At 37.0% G+C, this 18,819-nt stretch overlaps 1 protein-coding gene across 1 annotated transcript in view; it reads left to right on the forward strand.

Moving 5' to 3' along the window:
• The window catches only part of ZDHHC17 (zinc finger DHHC-type palmitoyltransferase 17), a 76,353-nt gene that overhangs the window by 13,757 nt on the left and 43,777 nt on the right, over nt 1–18,819 (forward strand). The window contains exons 2-3 of the mRNA XM_071799389.1: nt 5,571–5,674; nt 14,688–14,810. Coding sequence (XP_071655490.1) covers nt 5,571–5,674; nt 14,688–14,810 — 227 coding nt within the window. The remainder of the gene's footprint in view (nt 1–5,570; nt 5,675–14,687; nt 14,811–18,819) is intronic.

An 18,819-nucleotide genomic window follows, 5' to 3' on the forward strand; every position in this document is an offset into this window, starting at 1 on the left:
AAAAATATAAAACTTGCCAAAGAAGGGGGTGGGAAGGTGCGTTTGTGTGTTCTTTGGCATGGTTTTGTTCTAAGCCATGTCTTTGACGTAACTTGCAACAGGTGAATATGCACAAGCATGTATAGGCTCACGAGGAGTTTTGTTATCTATACAAGATGAGCTTTTTTTTAAGTGAGTGAGTTGGAATCCTTGCATATTTAGGCTTAGCTTTTTGACTTTCAGATGTTCAGTTGTCATACTGCTGGGTCCTTGTTGCAAACTTCACAGTTTAAATATACTGTTGCAGTCCTTAAAATGGATTAATTATCATAGTGGTCTTTGAAGATCTTGACTGCTTTCAGGTTATGTTTGCAACAGTGTAGTGCAGTCAAACCAAACAGTCACCACACTGGATTTTTCTGACTCTGACTTTCCAAGTGACTGCAGAGACACATGGCAGAACTTGACCACTGGCTGGATAGATAGAAAGAATGATTTACATTTACTCTTCTTTTCATTTGAGAGATTATTGTAGTTTAGCCCCAGCCGGCAGCTAAAACGGGATGTGACATCCCGCTCGCTCACCTCTCCCCTGCCCAGGGCGGGATGGAGAGGAGAATCAGAAAACAAAGGCAAAACTCGTGGCTTGGGGTAAGAACAGGTTAATGGGACAGCGAAGGAAAAACAAACAAACAAAACCACCAAAAAACCACCACCACAACAAAAAACAAACAAAAAAAAACCCCAAACAAACAAAAAAAACCCAAAATCCAAAACAGAAACTCAACAAGCACACACACAAAACCAAAACAAGCAAAGAAAAAAAAAACACGAGAAAACCACAAACAAATACCCCAAGAAACCCCCAAATCCACACCAACCAGAAAAAACCCCAAACGAACAAGCATTAAGAACAATAATAAAATAACCTACAGAAGCGATGGGCCCGCAGCGCATCCCGATCCGCCTCCCCCCGTTCCCCCCGGAGCGCTGAGCAGCTCCCACGCTGAAACTCTCCTGTCGCCCCGGCCACAGCTCACGCTGAAACTGCTCCCGCCCTGCCCCGAGCTGGGACTTGCGCCCGAAATACAGAAGCAGCAAACTGCGGTCAAGAGGGGATCGAGCTGACCCGCTCCTCCCTCCGGCTCCCCTATAACTGAGCGTGACCTCACATGGTACCGAATACCCGCATGTCCTGGCAGTGAGGAAATTAACCCCATCTTTACCGACCCAGAACAAAATGCAGCAGAAAATGTGTATTTGTCTGTACTGTAGTATTAGAAGTTATGGGTTTCGATTACAGAACTTTTTAAAGGAAAAAGAAAAAGAATATAATTTGAACTTCCTTGTGAGTTTTAAGAATGTGCTTTTGGGTTTCAGCACTGTGTGTTGAACAACTAAGAAGAGCTTTGCACTTCAGTTTGAAGTGAATGTATGAATAGGACCAAATACATGTCAGACATCAGGTTGTACTAGTTTGGCTGAAATAATCAGAAATCTACCTATTTCCTTTTTTTTTTTTTTTTTTTCCCATTGGCATATTTATATAGCCTTTGTAGAAGCATAGGTAGCTATCAGTTGAGTTCTGTTGACTAGATCTTGGTATATTGCAAGTCATGACATCTGTGATGATTAATTGCATTGAATAGGACAATTCTAGTTTCCTGTGAAGTCAGTGTTTCATTAAACTGGTGGGCTTCATAAGCAGAGACATAAATAACCAAACTGTTTGTTGCATACTAATGTTGTGTCAGGAAGTCATATTTGCCATCACCTCAATTTTGACTTTTCAATCACTTCGGCTATTTTGCGTTAATGTAACAAAATCTGAATATTTCAGCTTAAAGAAAGCAGTTCAGAGACAGTACAAAAGGAAATTATTTTATTTTTTTTTTTTAAAGTTAAGGATATTGTCATTGCCCTCAAGTCCTTAGTAAATGTAGTAGATAACGTGTAGGTAGGGCTTATAAGAAATAGCTTCTCTCACTTTTTCGAACTTACATGGTAATAGTTAAGATTTTGCTGTATTTCTGTAAATCCTTTTGTGAAAGCATTGGTATAGTAAGGTTGTGGTTTCGTGGTCACTTCAGGCTGATGGAAGTTTACACTTATTGTTACTGGGCAGCTCTGTTGACTGGCCAGTTGAGGGCTCAAGGGAACAGAAGCCTGGTTTGTGTGCTGAAAGTGATCAGGAAAATGCAGCTCAAGAGAAGTAGTGTTCCCTGGTAAGTAAACATCTGCCTGAAAAATAACCCAAGTTTTTTGGTTTGCTTTTAATGATTAGATAAAAGGAAGTGAGAACTTTTCTGCTTCCAGCAGCTGTGGAAGGCTAAGAAATACATTTAGCTACATCTCCTCATTGGGATGCTCCAGGACAGTGAATTTCTTTTGTTCTGGCCTCTGCCTACTTGTTTTACCCTTCAGCTTTGCAGGGTCAGAGCATTCCAATTTGACATGTGAAGTCCTACTGCAGTTGTGTGGTGTAATAACTGTGGAACAGGGGTGGTATAAATCCTGCTTTTTTTCTAGTATGATGAAAAAGAATCATGTGGCACAAAATAATGAATTCAGTCTTCTCTTGTATTTTACTTTACATTTACCAAAAAAAGTCATCCTTTGATATCTTTTCAGATATCTTTACTGCAGATAACACCCTGGCTTATCTAGTAGCTGAGTGGGGGGAAGGTTTGGTTAAGCTGTTGCCTTCTTCAAATACAAAGTGAAGCAATGTTTCTGGATAGTAAGAGAATTGGTTATAACGTGTGGTTTAGATGACAGCAAATGCCCTGTTACTCCTTTCGGTTATCTCTTCTGTAGAGATGGCAACAGAGCAGCCTCCTGCTGCACTGCCAATGCTTAGTTGGTTATTCTATTTAGTTTTTCAGGCTTAGAACAACAAAAAAAAATGAGTGCCATAAAATAACATTACAGTCAAGAAAATAAGTACTTTTCTGAAGATAAGTCTATGTGTAAGAATAAATCTGTTTTGAAATGAAGACTTTTATTGCACTAATTCTCAGAGTTACTCTGTTCTGGTTTTAAAGCTCTAACACTTGAATTTACCAAAAGGTTTTTTTAATGTATAAAAATATCATAAATGTTCTAACTATAAAACTTACTATATTAATTTTGTAAAATTTAGCCCTACAAAATGTACTTAATGCAGTAGAATGTATCTTAATTTGATTGTTTTTTTTTTTTTTTTCCTGCGTGAAACAGCTACATTGAATGTAACAAATACAAACCTGCTCTACTGAAGTTAGTCTGGAAATGAATACTGAGAGTTTTGGGTATTTGCAACTAAGCTACCTTCTTGATAGTTTACCCAAGCTTATAACTGGTATAAGTTTGTAGATTTCTGCTTAAGTAGGACTTCAGTATTTTGAAATCTGGAAATAGATATTTTAGAAGTAGTTTTTGGTTTTCAATCTTTTTTTACCTCTCTACAAGAGATACATAATGCATGTAATAATTTAGGCTAGAAATACCTTGTGTACACATACGCAGGCACGTCACAAGAAGAGCCAGAGGCCACAAATGCATTGCAAAAAGCAAGTTTTATTTTAGTTACCTCTCTACCGGGGGATCTCCGAAGCTACACCTGAGCTCCCAGACAGAGGTGACACCAGCGAGGATGCAGGCGCTGGTCAGTTCAGCCCTGCTGGAAGATCACTGGGCCTGCTGAGCTCGCCTGTATTTCAAGGCTTCAGGCAGGTGCAACTTCCCGCTCTTTCTCACAACAAAGCAGGAATCTCAGACATAGTGATAAGGTGCCTGGAGTTTCTCACAGGCCTATGTTATCTAACACAGAGATTCTACTCATCAAGCACACAAGGTCAGTAAAACAATTAGTGTGATGTATGTGCTTTTTCTACAGACTGGTGCAAGTCACTTGAGCATATTTACATTTAACTAATCTCCTCGCCAAATCTTCCGCTATGTCCCCATACATACCTTAAAAGTAACTTTAATGAGAAAAAATTGTGATGACTGATTTGATTACTAGCATACAATTACAGGGAAGATGTCTTTATACAGGTGAAAGGAGTAAGGTTCAGATTAAGAGCATCAGAGAGGAGAGTTTACTTATCTCTATGCAGCTCAGTATTTAAACTCCTATTGCAGTCAACAGAGAGTCGCTATTGTTGCAGGAAGCTAGAGAACACTTGGGGTGGCTATCCACAACTGGACACAGCTTCTGATTGTGACCAGCGGCTCCCTTTGCAGATGCTGTTGCACAGCTGAGAGAATGTGAGAAATGGAAGACCTGCTCAAATGGCACTAGGAAGTCTCCCTGGCCATAGTATTGTCTCTTAGTCACTTAAGGTAGGGGGCAACGTGTGCCTCTTGGGAGAGAAGGTGGTGGAGATCTGTGTCTGCAAATCCTTGTTAGGTTTATTATGGTATGGTTGTCTTGACTAAAGATACCTTTATTAAAAACCAAACAAATAAACAAACCTGTCTTGTATAATAACAAAAAATCAATCACTCATTTTAATAACCAAGTGGAAGTTGGGACCTTAATTAAATGCCTTTTGCAAGGTGTTCAAAAGTGTTTCCAGGTGTAGATTAAAGAAACAAAATTTCTGCTCATGGATCTATATATTGGGGAAGACTGAGTAAAAGTAAATAACACACATTTTAATAAAATCAATTGAAATGCATTTTCAGAACTTTCAGGGAGCTTGCTTCTTTTTTTGCTTTAGTATTCCAGTTCTCATATTTTTTTATGTAGGCGGCCAAATTGCATGGTTGATACACAGAGGCAATCAGCTGTAGTATTTGTAACAAACAGAAAATTGTCTAGAAGCTGTGTAACATTCATCATTTGATTTCAGCTTGCTGAACTGACTTTCACATGCATCAGTATGTGAAGAAAAATAGTATGTTGCTGCCCTAGTGATCTGTCAATGCAGTGTTTTAATATAAATTCCACCATGGGAAGCATTAAGAGTTGAAGTGTTACCCTTCATCAAAAGAATTAAGTTCATAGGGAGCTGTATCTGGTGAAGAACATGTCACAGTCATGACATTTATTTCTGAGACTCATAGGTTAAACATGCAAAGGTTACCTCTGAAGCTGGGACTGGAGCTGAAGAATCAATAAAGTATCAGTAGATTCTAGTCATTGGTATTAATCATTCTCATTTATTTTCTAGAAGGTATTTGGCTTTGATATTTGAAGTCTAACATGTATTTGTAGTAGCAGAGTGGGATGATGTCAGTTTATGGCCAGGAGCTTTCTTTAGCTATGCTATATTGCATTTATTAAAAAAAAAAAAAAAGAAACAAACAGAAAACCCACTTTCTATTAGCATTCTAAAAAAGTAATCCAGCATAGGATTTGACAGAACTCTGCTATTACAAGTGGTGTTTTCTGGAAGGTGTTTTAAATCTATATTAGGGAATACACTGACCTGATTTGCAAAATGTGGCCAGTCAGCTTACCACTTACCACCCTCAGATTTAGGTAACTTTAGCGTATATTGAAGTGGGTACTGTTTTAGTTTTGCTTACAGCAATATTTTTTCTAATGAGAAACTTCAGTGATGCTGATTTTGATGTTCTAATAGCAAGTTTGTCTTTTTTAGGAAATAAAGCCTCAAAGCCATTACAACCATGGATATAGTGAATCTCTTGGACGTAAAAGCCACATTGATGATTACAGCACTTGGGACATCGTCAAAGCCACACAGTAAGTTTATCTTTGAGTGTTAAACTTCTCTGTGTCTGTATTAGTTAAAACCGGTAAGATGGATTTTTTTCATTTGCATAAAGTGGAAGGTGAACAGTATTAGTAAATACAGCAGTGGAAGATTTCAGATGTGAACTCTACAAAAATACTGTTAAGACAAATTTATGAGCTTTGTATGAAAATATGTGGGAGGCATTATGGTAAGTTGTAGATACAGGTGGTTGCTGGACAGCTTGCTGGAAGAGAATGTATGGTTTTCTTCCTGTTGGTACTGATGTTTATGTTCTGTAAGTGATGATTAAGAGGTAAGTGGGGAACATTTGGTACAAAAATGATGATTTCCTTGATTTGTTGGCATTATTTATAGGTTAGAAGGAATGCGTGTCTGTATAATTTCCTTCGTTGTCTCTAACTGTGCATTTTCAGTGCTGCCATGAAACTGAGTTTATTGCTGAGAAAGGGTTGCAAGAGTAAACTGTAAATATCATAATTGTGTCCTTAATGCAGATAAATTCTACAAATTTGTTTTCTACACAATCTTGTAGTATGAACAAACTCATGAGACTTTTCTGAAGAATTGTAAGGACACTACTTTTCAGCTTGTTTACCATTCAGAAACCACTACCCTGTCACCTTTCTTCAAGGGGCTGAGAGGATAGAGAGTTCTGTAAGACTTTTTTTTTTTGTATTGTTGATTTGAATGATCAAACTATTATGTATGTTGCTGAGCTATTTGCCTTTTCCTTTTTAAAATATTTTTTTCCCTCTTTTTTTTCCGTAAAACGCATCTCCTCAAACTGAAAGTAGCTTTGCAACTCTGCATTTGATACATACCCCATTTAGGTTTAGGAATTCACTTTTTGTTTTGAGTGTGAGGAGATTAACTTCCTGAAATAGATGTTGACTAACTCTCCAATTGTTGCTGTAAATGCTTTAATAGTAATACTACAACTTGTAGTTCTCACATTAGGGCACTTTTAGAAATGAAAATATTGGCATAGCATCGAACTAGCTGCCTCTTAAAAGCATGGAAATATGACAGCAGAAGTGATTTTGCATGTTACCTGCTTCCATTCTGGTATATTCCTCACATGTTGGAAACGCTAAAACACATTTGTTGCTGTTGGCCCTCAAATTTAGGCTGATCTGTCCTTTCAGCTGAGTTGCTGTTATTCTCTTCTGATCTCCTCCACCAAGAATCAGAAGGGCTGTCAGTTATCTGTTGTGTTCCTTCCCAGTTGTGAGTTATGACTCACAGAGAGTGTGACGTCTCACCAAAGAGGACTGTAGTTTCATGTCATACCCCTAATGGTTAATATCACAGGAAGGAGGATTGTCAGCGTGGGTATATGATCAAATTGTGGTATCCAGACAGCACTTCCCTTTAGAGGGAGAACTCACCTTAAGTATTTACTAGGATTTGAAGGCCACAGCTGTCTTAAAGGGACATATCTCTGAAGTTTAAGGCAGAAAATAAACTCATCAAATACCATAAGGCTTGAAATAAAATGAATACAGGGTGTTTAAAAAAGATGGACTCAGTTTCAAAGATATAGTGATTTCAAATTGGGTCCATCTTTTTGAAACACCTTGTAGTGCTGCTAATGTATTAATTCAGTGTTATTTAAAGGATACACAGTTCCTATGAAAATGATGTAGTTATTAACTTTTGTAGAAATATAACCTCTGTTTTATATGTATGAAAAATAGGTGATCTTATCCTCTACCACTTGTCCTCAGAAATCAATATTCACTTAAACAAAATCAGCAGATATTTTAATATACTTTTAGGTTCTATGCTAATGTAAGACAGATGACACAGAACGTTTTTTAAGAAAGAGCCACTCATCTGTCTCCCAGAACTCCCTTCCCCAAGCAGTTCAGTAAGATCAAGCAAAACACAGCAAAATAGAATAAGAATTATTTTTGTTGTCTTAGTTCGGGTATGTCTTTTTCCCAAGTTTGGTGATGTAGCATTCAGCAGGGGATTGACAGCACAGTTCTTTTTTTCCAGAACACTTCAAAACTGCCTCAAAAAATATCAGTTTTTTTAGTGTGATATGGTCAAATGGTAGGTGGAGTGCTTACCATTAGTTAAATGAAATTCTGTTGGTCTTGAGAATGGTCTGATGGCTAATTATAATAATAAAGTTGTGTATCTTTCGCTGTTTAAAAAAAAAAAAAAAAGTGGTCAAACAGATCTGTCATCCAAAATGGTTTGGAGTTTCATGTAAGACCACTTAAATTGTAGGCTTCTTGACAGGTAGAAGGTGCATTTCACTGTAGCATAGAATTGTTTGCTATTAGAATTGTGATAATCTAAGCAGGAAGCAATTAGTCACTTAATGTTAATAGCTAATCAGTTGGGTGTTTTTTTTTTTTGTGTGTTTTTTTTTTCAGTCATTGTTGTTACAGTATGCAATGTACTACGTTATTAAAAGTTTCTCCTATGAAAGTACCTAGTTATATTATTGTTGCAACACACCTGAAAATGGGGAACATAGTTCCTTAAAGATGATGATGAAAAAACAAATGAAAAGGTTTAAAACTCATTTATGCTTCATATATGCTGTTTGACTGTAGAATTCTGAGATGTTGAGTTTATTGGCACTTGATTGCAGAGAAATACAGGGTTTTTCACAAAGGTGGACCAATTTCAAAGCAATATGATTTTACTCTGTAAAACAATGTTAGTAAAATAATGCATTTGCTTTTGTTTTTCAGCAAGGGAAAATAAGAGCTTGCAATCTCCACACATTTTTTCCAGAAGTATTTGTTCGTTGTTTCATATTTTGTTGAACTGTTTGTGTGCTTTGTTGTCTTAGTCTGTAAATAGACACTTATTAAATTAACGTGCTCATACACTGTGTGGTACAACTCTAATAAGCCCTTACAATCAAATTAAGACTTCTTACAGGAAAGAGTTCAGCTGATGTTCTCGTTGCAGAGTTTGTGCTTTTTTCCCCATTACATTTGTGATTAAATTCTCCCACAGACATGGGGGCCTAGGCATGTTTTGTACCAAAAATAGTCTTTGTGTTTACTTTGCAGAAACTTGTGCTGCAGTAAAAATGATATTTGATTTTAGTATTTATTGATATAGAAGACACTTTCACTGACTTTGTCATAAACATGTCCAAGCACATCTAGGTAGTGTTAAAAGTGTCTTAGCCCTACGTCTTGCAGATGTTATAATGTGATTGTGTATTCTTGACATTTTGTATTTGGTTATGGCAAAATTCAGTTTATTTAATATAAAGTTTCCACTGTGTTTCTGAAAGCAGAAGCAGGTCACTCGTGTATTTGAAAACCTGTTTTTAAAGCAGTAGTTAAAAAACATCCTCCATTCTTGCCTTTGCTATTGTAATGGAGGAAGACTGCTTACTAATACTTAGTAAGTGCTTCACTTACAACTGCATAGAAAATATTTTAATTTCTTCTGCCTCTACAAAATCGGAGGGTGTGCTTTTTACTCTCTTCTTTTAATCATCAAATCATAAGTGATTTAAAAGTGAAATTTAATGGAGGTGTGTTGGGTATGTTTATTTCCATCTCTTCTCGCACCGGTAGCCCTGCATCATCCAAGGCTGGAGTCATAACTCTTAAGATGATGTCTTGGAAAGAGAACTGTGTTAACCTAACTTAAAGTTGCTGCCTTTGTTTAGTTCTAAATCTTTTAAGCCATGAATCTAAGGAAAAGTAGCTAATGTTCACAGGTAGTGAAGTATATGATGGGTTGTGACTATGTGAACAAAATCTGAGACATGTTAATCCTTGCTTGATGATTTTCAGTTCTGTTGAGAGTGAATAGCAGCCTTCTGCTTGTAGTGAACTTGAGCAAATTCCATCTATTCTGGAAGTTGTTAAATAACCCTTATGACCGTGGATATTAAACATTAATAATATTAACGAGTGCTTTTGTGGCTTCTAGAAGATTGATTCCTTATACTCAAGTGTTATGATTTCATTATTGCAAGATTAACTTTTCTGTTAGTTTTATCCACAGAGATGATTCAAAACGAAATCGTGTACATTGTGAAATAGTGCAGCACAAAATATGAAATATGCTGAATCTTGCTTGGGGAAAAAAAGGGTGTTGGATGCATTTAAGAACATTTTTTTTCTTCACTGTTTCTCATCATTCATGGGTGACACCTAAGAAAAAGAATAGGATACATATGGAATAATTCAAATTTATGAGGGTTGGGCAAAGTGGTAATTACTCCTGACTTTTTTCACCTATCTGGAGAAGAGGATGAGCAGACTGTGACACAGGTAGACATTCTTTATGTCTGGTCATTTGGGCCCATGGAGTTTAATTATAATCCTGAAAGCGAAACATATCTGAAGTTCACGTGGAAGGATGGGATTTTTTTTAACCTCAGCAATAATATAGCCACAACAGTCTAGACTGTTTGAGGCATTGGAATGTATGCAAGAGCTGAATTTCTCTTGTCTCTCAACATCACTGATAACAGTTCATTAAGCAGCTATTGAGTTATCCAGTTGCTGCTGAAAACAAAACTATCTTGCTGTTTAACACAAACACGGGAACATATGAAAGGCTTTGTTAGTATTTAACCATTGTTCACGGGAATGAGACTTCAAAAGATAGAAAAAATCATTTTTCTTCTGATTGCATTTCCAGTGGAAACAACTTTGACTGGGGTTACAATGATAGCAAGATGAGGGAGCGAGGTCCTGATTTGCCTACTGTTTGTTGGCATGGTGATGTGCTCACTGAAGAGATTCCTTCCTAGTATTGTGGCCAAATTTTATGTTAATCGTTTAGCGAAGATGGCAATGTCTATTTCCAAGAGTCGATGTGATTGCAGACAAAAGATTAAAAAATAGATTACATATTTAAAATGCAAAAGGATTCTAGGATACTATTTTTGACATTATTTAACTCAGAATATCTTTACCCTGCGATGACAAAATGTTGCAGATTGGTTGTTGAAATGGCTTAGAAACTGTAACAGTGAAATGAACTTGCACAATGTTATTTTTTGCCCTGGAAGAACTAGTCCCATTTCTTTCAGAACAAGACAAGACAAGGTTTAATTATGTTCCATATTGATGTTTACAGCATCACCCTCTAGAATTCATCCAGATGCTGAAAAATTGTCAATACATCAGTGTCTTGTGGGGATTTGAATCTTTTCCTCCATTCTAGAAGGACACAGAGCCCTTTATAACAACATTGTAAGCACAATTATGCTGAGTGTCTGAAATATGTGACTTTCTTAACAGTCTGTCATGAACATTTGGAGAAGGCAAGGTGAATTCAGCTGCAGCAAATTGGTGGGAGAAGACTGTAGGTGGTATGTGGGAGAAGAGTGCTGCATTTCTAGGACAGAGCTCAAGAAACCATGACTGCATCATATTCAGTGTTTTATTTAATTGTGAAGACCCTATTCTTTCCAGGAAGATGAACAAATAGTTTTAAATTCTTTTTTTTTTTTTTTTTTTCTCTGCCAAGCACGTTTTGTCTGTCTAGTTCCCTGAGTTCTCTTGTGACAATTCAAGAAATGGAAGAGTTAATAAATTATATGTTCTGTGTTACATCTTTTGTAATCAGTTATGACTGAGTTCAACATACCAAAATAAATTGCTAGGAACAGACAAACCAACAGCAACTTGTAAATAAAAAATTGTTACATACCTCTTTCTCAGTTTATCTTTTGGAAAGCATTTTGTTCCTGGGCAGACTCTTCTGATGTCTTGCAGACTTCATGATTTGTTCCATGGCCAAGTGGTAGGATATGTCTATGACTTACAACTTGTCTTCCAGTGGGAAGGAGGGGAAGTCTGTGATGTGTGAAGTCCCAAGAAAAAATCCATTCCTACTACAGGACTCTGCCTCAACAGCCTGCAGAGTTGCTTGCCACAGCTCTCCCTCATTTTCATGTCTCTTGAGCAAAGTTCTTCAGAAAGAAAGCAGCATGACATTTTCTGTAAGAGATTTGCTTTAAATAAAAAATAAATAATAAACACCACCACCACCCACACAAAACACAGACATACCCCTACTCCCTTCCCCCCACCCCCAGCCATGCCTTGCTTCACTCCCTAGAGGCTGTGCCAGTGCTGCTTGGTTATACCTATTGCTACCATTGTATAACAAAATCCTGGCTTTCGTTTTATTGTTGTATGGGTAGCTTGATAAGATACTAATCTAAATAATTTGTATGATTTACCACAGATGACCAATAGTAATGTAGCTGCTTGCTCATCTCCCTTCCTTCCCTGCCATGGGATGGGGAAGAGAATCAGCAGGGTAAAAATGAGAAAACTTGTGGGTTGACATAAAGGCAGTTTAACAGGTGAAGAAACAGATGCAGACACCAGCAAAGCAAAACGAGGAATTAATTCACTGCTTCCTATGGGCAGGCAGGTGTTCAACCATTTCCAGGAAAACTGGGCTCTATCACGCGTAGCAGCAGTTATTTGGGAAGACAAACACCTTGACTCCAGATGTACCCTTTCCTCTTCATGTTCAGCAGTAAAAGCTGTGGGGAGAATGTCATATGGTGTGGAATATCCCTTTGGTCAGTTGGACTCAGCTGTCATAGCTGTGTCCCCTCCCACCTTCTTATGCACTGTCAGCCCACTTGCTGGTGGAGTGGTGTGAGAGGCAGAGGAGGCCTCAACACAGTGCAAGCACCATTCAGCAAGAGCTAAAATATTGGTGTGTTGTCAACACTGGTTTGCTCTCAAATCAAAGATGTAGGCTCATAGGAGCTACTATGAAGAAGAAAATGTACTTGATCCCAGCCAAAACCGATGCATGCAAGAAAAACGCTAATGCATTGCATAGGAAGGTTTACATTATTGCATCTTACACATTATAGAAGTTAGTGTTATGTTGTTCTTGTGTTCTTTGTATCTTTCCAATAACTTAGAATATTTTATTAATGTAATTCCTTGTTGTGTAGTAGTAGTGTTACTGGTTTGAGCAGGATGACAGTCAGTTAAACTCAGCCTTAGGCAGTACAATATTTTTAGTTGGTGACTTATACTTCATAGCAGGGCTGCAGGTCAATAACTTATATTATGGCTTCGGTTAGTTGTCTAAATGAAGGTAGTGGGGTTGTCTACAATAGGAAGAGTTGTCATAGCAGCTAACTGGAGTAATACATCTTGTCAACAAAAGCATGTTTTGCTATTCTACACAAAATCACTTTCCAGGTTACCTCGAGGTCTTCTAACATTCTAGTGCGATACTGTGATACGCTATGATCAGGATTTCCTGTCTTGCTTGCAGAACTCCTGCTTTCCCCCATCTCTCCTACAGTCTCGTCTCACTCCTCATTCTTTGCTGACCTGCCTGTAGTAGTTCTGACCTGTTCCAGTGGCCCTTTCAGCTGCAGGGGATGATCAGGAGTGGTAGCATGTTAAGTCATTGAAACAAGCACTCATCAGTCCATGCTGCTGATCTAGGCTGGGACTTGGCAGATAGTGTGCCTCAGGGTTGGCTGGCTTAGAACCTTATCAGTTTCCTGGCAAGTATGTGTGTGTGACTGTTTATCTTGTCTAGCTGGTTGCTTGTTTTTGAGTATTTGTAAACGGAATTTCTTCTTTTCCCCCACCTCAACTAATTAAAAGCAAAGCTTTGTCATCAAAATTGTTCATAGCTGCTGCTTTTTTCATTCACTCTAAGGGACCAAATTTTATAGGCTCATTGCCAATTGGTATGTGCTGCACACAGTAGTCTTTGTTTTGATCTTCTGTAGTGTTTGGAAAGATTATAGGTATGATAGCAATTTCTATAATATTTCATAATTTCTAGCGCAACTTTCCTAAGAATTTGAAAACAACATGATCAAAGTAGGCTCTTTGTGTAATACTTCTTTTTTAATAGTGTCCAGGTAATTTAGATGCTTAAAACCTGCAATAAGCTTGGAAAGCCTTCCTGAGGTTTGTTAATTTGAGTCAATTGGGGCTTTACTGTGGGAGCACTGTCCAAATTGAAGATCCGTTCAAATACATGAAAGAAAAAGTAAGAATGGTAACAATCTTGGAAAAAAGGTCTCAGCATCGGTTACACAAGTGTAGCAATGGGGCCTTAAGGTGTCCAAGGCTGTCTCTTCTGCAGAAAATAGAACATAGAAGCAGCATAAGGAAAACTTAATTCTGGCTTTGAGAGGCTGTTAAAATTCTGTTTTAGCAGGTTAGATGTCCCAAGGCATTGATCTTGATTTCAAGGTATGCCTACACGTCAGTCTCCTTCTTGAGACTCGAGAAATCCCTGTGGGTTGTATAGACACTGAAATGTAATCTTTACTTACCTTTCTGCATTGCTTTTTTGACACTAGGTGGTAAAAGAGCATAAGCATCAAGACAAACAGTATTTAATGTTGGAGTTATTCCTACCTTAGATTCCTAAGGGTTGTCTATACTGAATTGTTTCAACTTTCAAAACACATGCAGAATTTTTTTTCCAATGGTGGTAGCTCACATTTAATGGTTAGCTTTAGTGAAAAACAATTTCATACCGAAGCGTAGAATTTTGAAGTGGTATGAAAAAGAAAATGGTACTAACTTGTATCAGGAAAATTGCTATTTGTCATCTGAGAAGAAAAGTGGGAAGTGTTTGAGCTCTGTGTTCGTAAATGATGTGATGATTTTGTTGTCTACGAATTTTAGGAAGATACTGTCGAATCAGTTGGCTAAGTTCTTTGGGTTTTTAGGGGATGGAAAGGTGGGAGAAACAAATGTAGTAGAGTGTCTGAGAAGATTATACTTGGTATAATACTGATCTATATTATGCCTTGCTCTGCTCTATAGTTTGCTACAGAGAAAAGTTTTCTGTAAAATCTTAAATTGATTAATATATCTTTTGCCAGTGGAAAATTCTTGTTGCAAGAGATCTGTAATCAAATAGAAACAGAATAAACTTTCTGCTTCATTTCTGTTGAAGCTTTTGTATCTGTAGTGATAAGTATGGTGTTTGCTGAATGCTTTTTTTTCCGAGATAACAGCTTAGCAAAATCTTATTTCCTTCTTCAAGGTATGGAATATACGAACGATGTAGAGAGTTGGTGGAAGCAGGTTACGATGTACGACAACCAGACAAAGAAAATGTGACACTTCTCCACTGGGCTGCAATCAACAACAGGATAGACCTGGTGAAGTACGTATTACACTTTCAGTTAAACATAAACTAATCATGTCCTTAAAAATGTTAATTTCTTTTTTAAAGATGTTAAATATTCAATTTTCTTAAGAACTCATTTTTTGGTCTTGAAATTTGGAGGAGGGGGGAGTAGTCAAAAGACCTAATTTGCATTTTGGCAGCAGTATTTTTTTGACACAATTATCAGAAATAAAGACTGTTAAATGTCCAGAAGTCAAGACACTTCTCAAAGGAGATAAACCTTCCAGAACAGCTGTTCAGCTGTATGTGCAGTTTCTTTATACTGTGGTATACTTGTTGAAATACTCAGTTTCTTTTTTTGAGGGGAAATTTGATGCTAGTGAATGTTTTCAATAAGCAAGATTAATAAGATGAAAGGGAAATTTCTGTTTCATTCAACATTTCAAGAAGTTCTAACTTAAATAACTTCTTTGCATTTTAAAAACACAGATGTTACAACAGGTAAGATTGCAGCACCTCTCCTGTCAAGTAATAATAATCTTTAATAGGAGGATCTGTGGGATTTGCAGTGGTTTTTTTTGCTTTTCAGTTTATAAAACCTTGAACATAATATTTGAGACTGTCTTTTAAAACCTATTATTGTCTTTCAGAACATGGAGAGCTTAAATTCTGAAGAGATAATTCTTAGTACTTGCTGTTTTATAAATCATGAGTGTGTATAGAAGATTTTTTTTTTCCTCTATCAGTAACAAAACAATGAATTAAGTATATGCAATTAAATCTAAATACACAAACTATTATTGAATCAGCAAGTTTTAGAATATTTAATATAAACTCCACATCTTCAATCAGCCTGCTTATCAAAACAGTTCTTATTAATGAATGTGAGTAGTTACACGTGAAACCAAATGTAAAACATCTTCATTTAAGCACATTCTCCCCATGTCTGTCTGTCACTAGCACCTTCAGCAGACCAGATCTTGAGTTTGTAGAGGATCTCAGGTTCACATTTGCCGTCTTGTTTTTAAAGGACTTCCCATGTCCTGATGCAGTTCTCTTAAAAGAAGGTTAAATAGGTAAAGATAGGTAAATAGGTAAAGATTTAGATCTGATGAGGAGGACCTCAGGATCCTGGTGGACAGGAAGCTGCCTGTGAACCAGGAATGCAGCCTTGTGGCAAAAAAGATCAATAGTATATGGGCTTCTTAAACAAAAACATTGCCAGCATGTTGAGGGAGGTGATCCTTTCTCTCTACTCAACTGTTGCAGCTGAACATCTGTGTGAAGTTGTGAGATGCCCTTTGTAAGAAACATATGGACTTATTGGGGTGAGTCCAGTGCCAGGTTGCAAAGACAATTGAAGGACTACAACATCTGACATGAGGAGAGGCCACAAGAGCTCGGACTTCTTAGCCTAGAGAAGAGAAGGCTTATCTTGTGAAAGTATGTAAGATACTCCTGGAGGATCTTACTAATGTATAAAAGTACCTGGGATACCTGGTAATATAATATGTGGTAATATATATTACCTGGAATCTTATCAATGTATATAAATACCTGATGGGAGGGAGTAAAGGAGCCGGAAACAGACTTTTCTTGTTAGTGCCCAGGGGTAGGACAAGAGGCAGAGGGCACAAATTAAGACAGACATGAAATTCCATCTTAACATCAATAAACGCTTAACTTTACTGTGCTGGTGACTGAGCACAGGTGCAGATTGCCCAAGAGAGGCTGTGAACTCTCCATACTTGGAGATATTAAAAATCCGGCAGGACATGGCCTAGATAGCATGATCTAGATGCTTTGACCAGGGATGGTTAGACTTGATGATCTCCAAAAGTCCCTTCCAGACCAAAAACTTATTTGAAATAATTCAGTGTTTCTGAAATATATATATTTTTAAATTACAAACAATAGGTAGCACAACATGTTTTATGTCTTTTTTGTGCGTAGAAGCTTATAATAGAAACAATAATTCTGCATTCGGTATCTTTTTTTCATTACAAGATAGGTAAACCAATGTTCTTTCTGGTATGCTGAAGCAAACACTCTTGGAAAAACGATGCTGGACGCTGCTTTACCTGAATAACCTTTTTTATGAGAGTACATTTTAGACTCTTAATTTCTTCCTTTTCATTCCATTTTCTTTCTAGGTTGTTTTGTGTCCTTATGGCTAGCACCTTGCAACTTGCTGTGAAATAACTGAAATGTATAAAATTTTCGAGATAGCCACTTTAAGAAAAGTACAGCATCTGTAATAAAAAAATTGTATTTTGAGCTCACTTTTTATCCATCTTGTATGCATAATGAATTATTTGCAATGAGTTGTTCATCTTATTTGAGCTGTTGGAAGACAGTTGTATTGCAGATATTCCATCTCATTTGATATGCCTTTATAAGGTCTAAAAAGTGTCATTGAGACAACTATCATCATTTAAGAATATCAGTATGACATGAAGCATTCAAAAAAATAGACCTGTATTGTGGATGATGTTTCTATATTAATTTAATGTATAGATTCTGTATTAGCTTTGCAGTGCAGTGAATCTACCTGTGTGATATTTCATTATGACTTCATGCTTTAATTCCGTAACATTTTATGTATTCAACAGCTTTTTCTTTAAAAATCAAAGCAAAAATCTGTCCCTAAAAATTTATTTGGAGACCTTGTGTCATTCACAGAGTAAAATCAGACCACATTTTAAATTCCACATTAGTCCTCTTTTTTCTTTTCTTTTTTTTTTTTTTTTTTGTGAAAGAAGTACTTTAGCATGTAAGTATTTCAGATTGTATTTAACCTTTTTTTCCCCTCGAAGCATGTTGCTGCTATAGCAATTGTATTGGGCACAGAGGTAGTTCAAAATCAAAAATTCATACTCAGATAAATGGAAGTCTGTGCTTAAATCTCTTTCTGAATTTTTAGTTAGCTCTTTATTATTTGTTAGGGAGATCTCTCCACCTACGTTTGAGTGCTGGAAACTTGTTCTGAGAATATTAATTCAACATAACTTTAATTGTATCAGCCATATCTCTTTGAAGTTATTTTAGTATGAGCCCTGACAGCTGAATGTTCTTAAATCTAATGTGTCTAATTCTTCCTTTTTCCTCAACAGTATGTCAAAGCTTTTGTCCCTTCTTGATGCATCTCTACCACTGTGACATACAGCATTGCATTTTCTTTGTACTGTTTACTGGAGTGCATATGACTACTAATGTCTTTAACTGCCTCTAAAATTAATTCCTACTGATGTAGTTCTTATGCTCCAAGTTCCTCTGTCTCTAGGGGTTCCTGACTTATTTTAGTTTATATCATCCAGCATATCATGCTCTCTCTCACTCTCTCTTTTGTGAAACAGTGGATTATTCTGTTTCCTTAGAATGAAATTATTCAGTGTTTTTGTTTTTTCCTACCACATCTTTTCCTAAGTCCCCACTGTTTATCCCCATTATTTGCAGTGCATAATTGCATTCAATATGTTGGCTAGTGAGCTTAGCATCACAGAGATAGATTCTAAGTGTAAGTGGTATGCTGTCATGATACTAGATCTCAGAATCTTGAGTACTGGGTGTTTACTATATAAGATCTTCCCAATGAAGTAGCTTAGCAAGCTCATCTGTGGAGGGTGCAGTCTTAGAATTAGACTTTTTTTTTTTTTAAGTATTTCCTCATCCTGTCTATTGTAAGACTTCAGATTCAGCCCAGATACCAGTGAAGCCTGTTGATTTTTTTTTTTATTAAGGAAAACTACAGAACCTTTTCTTATTTCTGTAGGATCAGGGATAAGTGTCAGACATCCATAATATAGTTCTCTTTTCATCATGACACTGATCTATTGGTCTGTCTTCAGCTCAATCTTGTAAAAATACAAAAATTTGCCTTCTGTCTCTACTGTTACCTATTGACTGCATTTCTCCGTTCCCGGTGTCTGACTTTCTCCAGACAAGGATTTCTTTTCTACTTTTTCTAGCAACAGTGACTGCATGCATTTTGATTCCACAAGCACTGAGCACAAACTAGGACAGTTTTGAAATGCCTGGCAAAGGC

Source organism: Patagioenas fasciata, chromosome 1 (assembly GCF_037038585.1).
Source record: "Patagioenas fasciata isolate bPatFas1 chromosome 1, bPatFas1.hap1, whole genome shotgun sequence".
In the NCBI taxonomy this organism is placed as follows: domain Eukaryota; kingdom Metazoa; phylum Chordata; class Aves; order Columbiformes; family Columbidae; genus Patagioenas; species Patagioenas fasciata.